The sequence below is a fragment of the Priapulus caudatus genome, unplaced genomic scaffold, assembly GCF_000485595.1.
Source record: "Priapulus caudatus unplaced genomic scaffold, Priapulus_caudatus-5.0.1 Scaffold78, whole genome shotgun sequence".
In the NCBI taxonomy this organism is placed as follows: Eukaryota; Metazoa; Priapulida; class Priapulimorpha; order Priapulimorphida; family Priapulidae; genus Priapulus; species Priapulus caudatus.
Window position 1 is genome coordinate 562,013 of NW_014577139.1, and position 1,855 is coordinate 563,867.

At 47.0% G+C, this 1,855-nt stretch overlaps 1 protein-coding gene across 1 annotated transcript in view; it reads left to right on the forward strand.

The window, feature by feature from the left end:
- Positions 1-837: 837 nt before the first annotated feature.
- The window catches only part of LOC106821580 (monocarboxylate transporter 12-like), a 4,790-nt gene continuing 3,772 nt past the window's right edge, over positions 838-1,855 (forward strand). Inside the window, exon 1 of the mRNA XM_014826450.1 lies at positions 838-961. Within this exon, the coding sequence (XP_014681936.1) occupies positions 838-961 (124 nt within the window). The remainder of the gene's footprint in view (positions 962-1,855) is intronic.

Sequence of the window (1,855 nt, forward strand, 5' to 3'; positions counted from 1 at the left end):
CACGTCTATACGTAGTATTACGTACCAATCCAAACTGACAGTGCTTAATTAGACCTTAAATATAAAAAAATACATGAAAGAATTCTAGCTAGCTTTACGAATGCTGCTGCTGCTGACGCCATGCTATGCTATTCTATGGCAATGTGCAGATTTACTGCTTCAAAGCAAATCAAATCAAATGCAAGCGTCGTATAATTAAGCGTGAGACTGCAGGAGGCGTTGCTGGGATATTGTATGTATATTGGTGTATATTGTATTGTGTGTATTGTGTGTATATTGTATGTATATTTCTGGGATATTGTATTGTAATATAACCTCGCGCAATTTTAGAACTCTCGCGAAATCTCATTGTAGGCGGGTTAGATTGCCATAGTTCTTTGTCCTCATAGTTCCAAGTGCGAAGAACATAATGGCCGGCCCTAGCAGTCAAACCTAGAATATATATGTGATAGCAATCTTCATGGGTCTCGTGTTAACAGCTCTTTCACGCTGTGGGTGCGGAGAAAACCATGTTTACGTCTCTCGCTCTCGCTATCGGATCCCATATAGCTGCAGCGCCATGTTTATGTCAATCACCTCCTCTCTCTCTCACACACGCACACACACACACACACACGCACACACACACACTCACTCTCTCTCACTCTCTCTTTCTCCCTCCCCCTCTCCCCCCCCTCACACACACACACACGCACGCACACACTCTCTCTCGCTCTCTCTTTTTCTCCCCCTCTCTCTCGCTCTCTCTCTTTATCAGATCTCTTAGCTGCAGTCACTGTGCCCACAGCTAAGATATCGGTCGCTATAGTAAATTCCGCTGAATCCTAACTGTAAGCAATGAACGAGACAAGCAAGAAGAACAGGGCAGTCAGTGTGTCAGCGTCTGATATAGATGCTGATGCTGAGGATGACATCGTCGCGACACAAACGGTTGACAGCGTAGCCAAGTCCAGCGACGCAGGTGACGGTTGTGCCGTCACCCGCCGTGGGAACGCGTCCACAGGCAGCCAGCAAGAAAGCTCGACAAACGTGGAAACCATCAATAACGCGGGAAGCAAAGCGAGCAGGGCGGTTCTGTCACACACCGACCACGGCTGGGCGTGGATGGTGCTGGCTGGTTCGTCGATCAACGTCTTCGTGCTAGGCATAACGGCGTCCTGTTTCTCCGTGCTTTTCGCAGAGTTCCTTACGGCGTTAGACGGAGAAAGCACCAGTTCGATCGCTCTCACCGGATCGCTGCAGGCTGGGATATCGCTGATGGCTGGTGCGCTGCAGAATTCACATGCCCACAATATATATATGGCCATGCATCCTGCCGCTTGCTCACTATGGGACGACAAGTGTCGCATGACTGATTTTGTAACGAAATCAAGTCTACGAAGTCATTTCGTTACGAAATCAACTACTGCGAGTGATTTCGTGACGAAATCAGCTACAGCGAGTTATTTCATTACGAAATCATGCTACACTTTGCGCGCCGGCGCGCCAAGTGTCGCATTACTTGATTTCGTTACGAAATCATTGATTTCGTAACGAAATCAAGTCTACAAAGTGATATTTCGTTACGAAATCAAGTCTACAAAGTGATTTCGTTACGAAATCAACTACTGCGAGTCATTTCGTTACGAAATCAGCTACTGCGAGTGATTTCGTGACGAAATCAGCTACTGCGAGTGATTTCGTGACGAAATCAGCTACTGCGAGTGATTTCGTGACGAAATCAGCTACTGCGAGTCATTTCGTGACGAAATCAGCTACTGCGAGTGATTTCGTGACGAAATCAGCTACTGCGAGTCATTTCGTGACGAAATCAGCTACTGCGAGTGATTTCGTAACGAAATCATGCTACACCTGG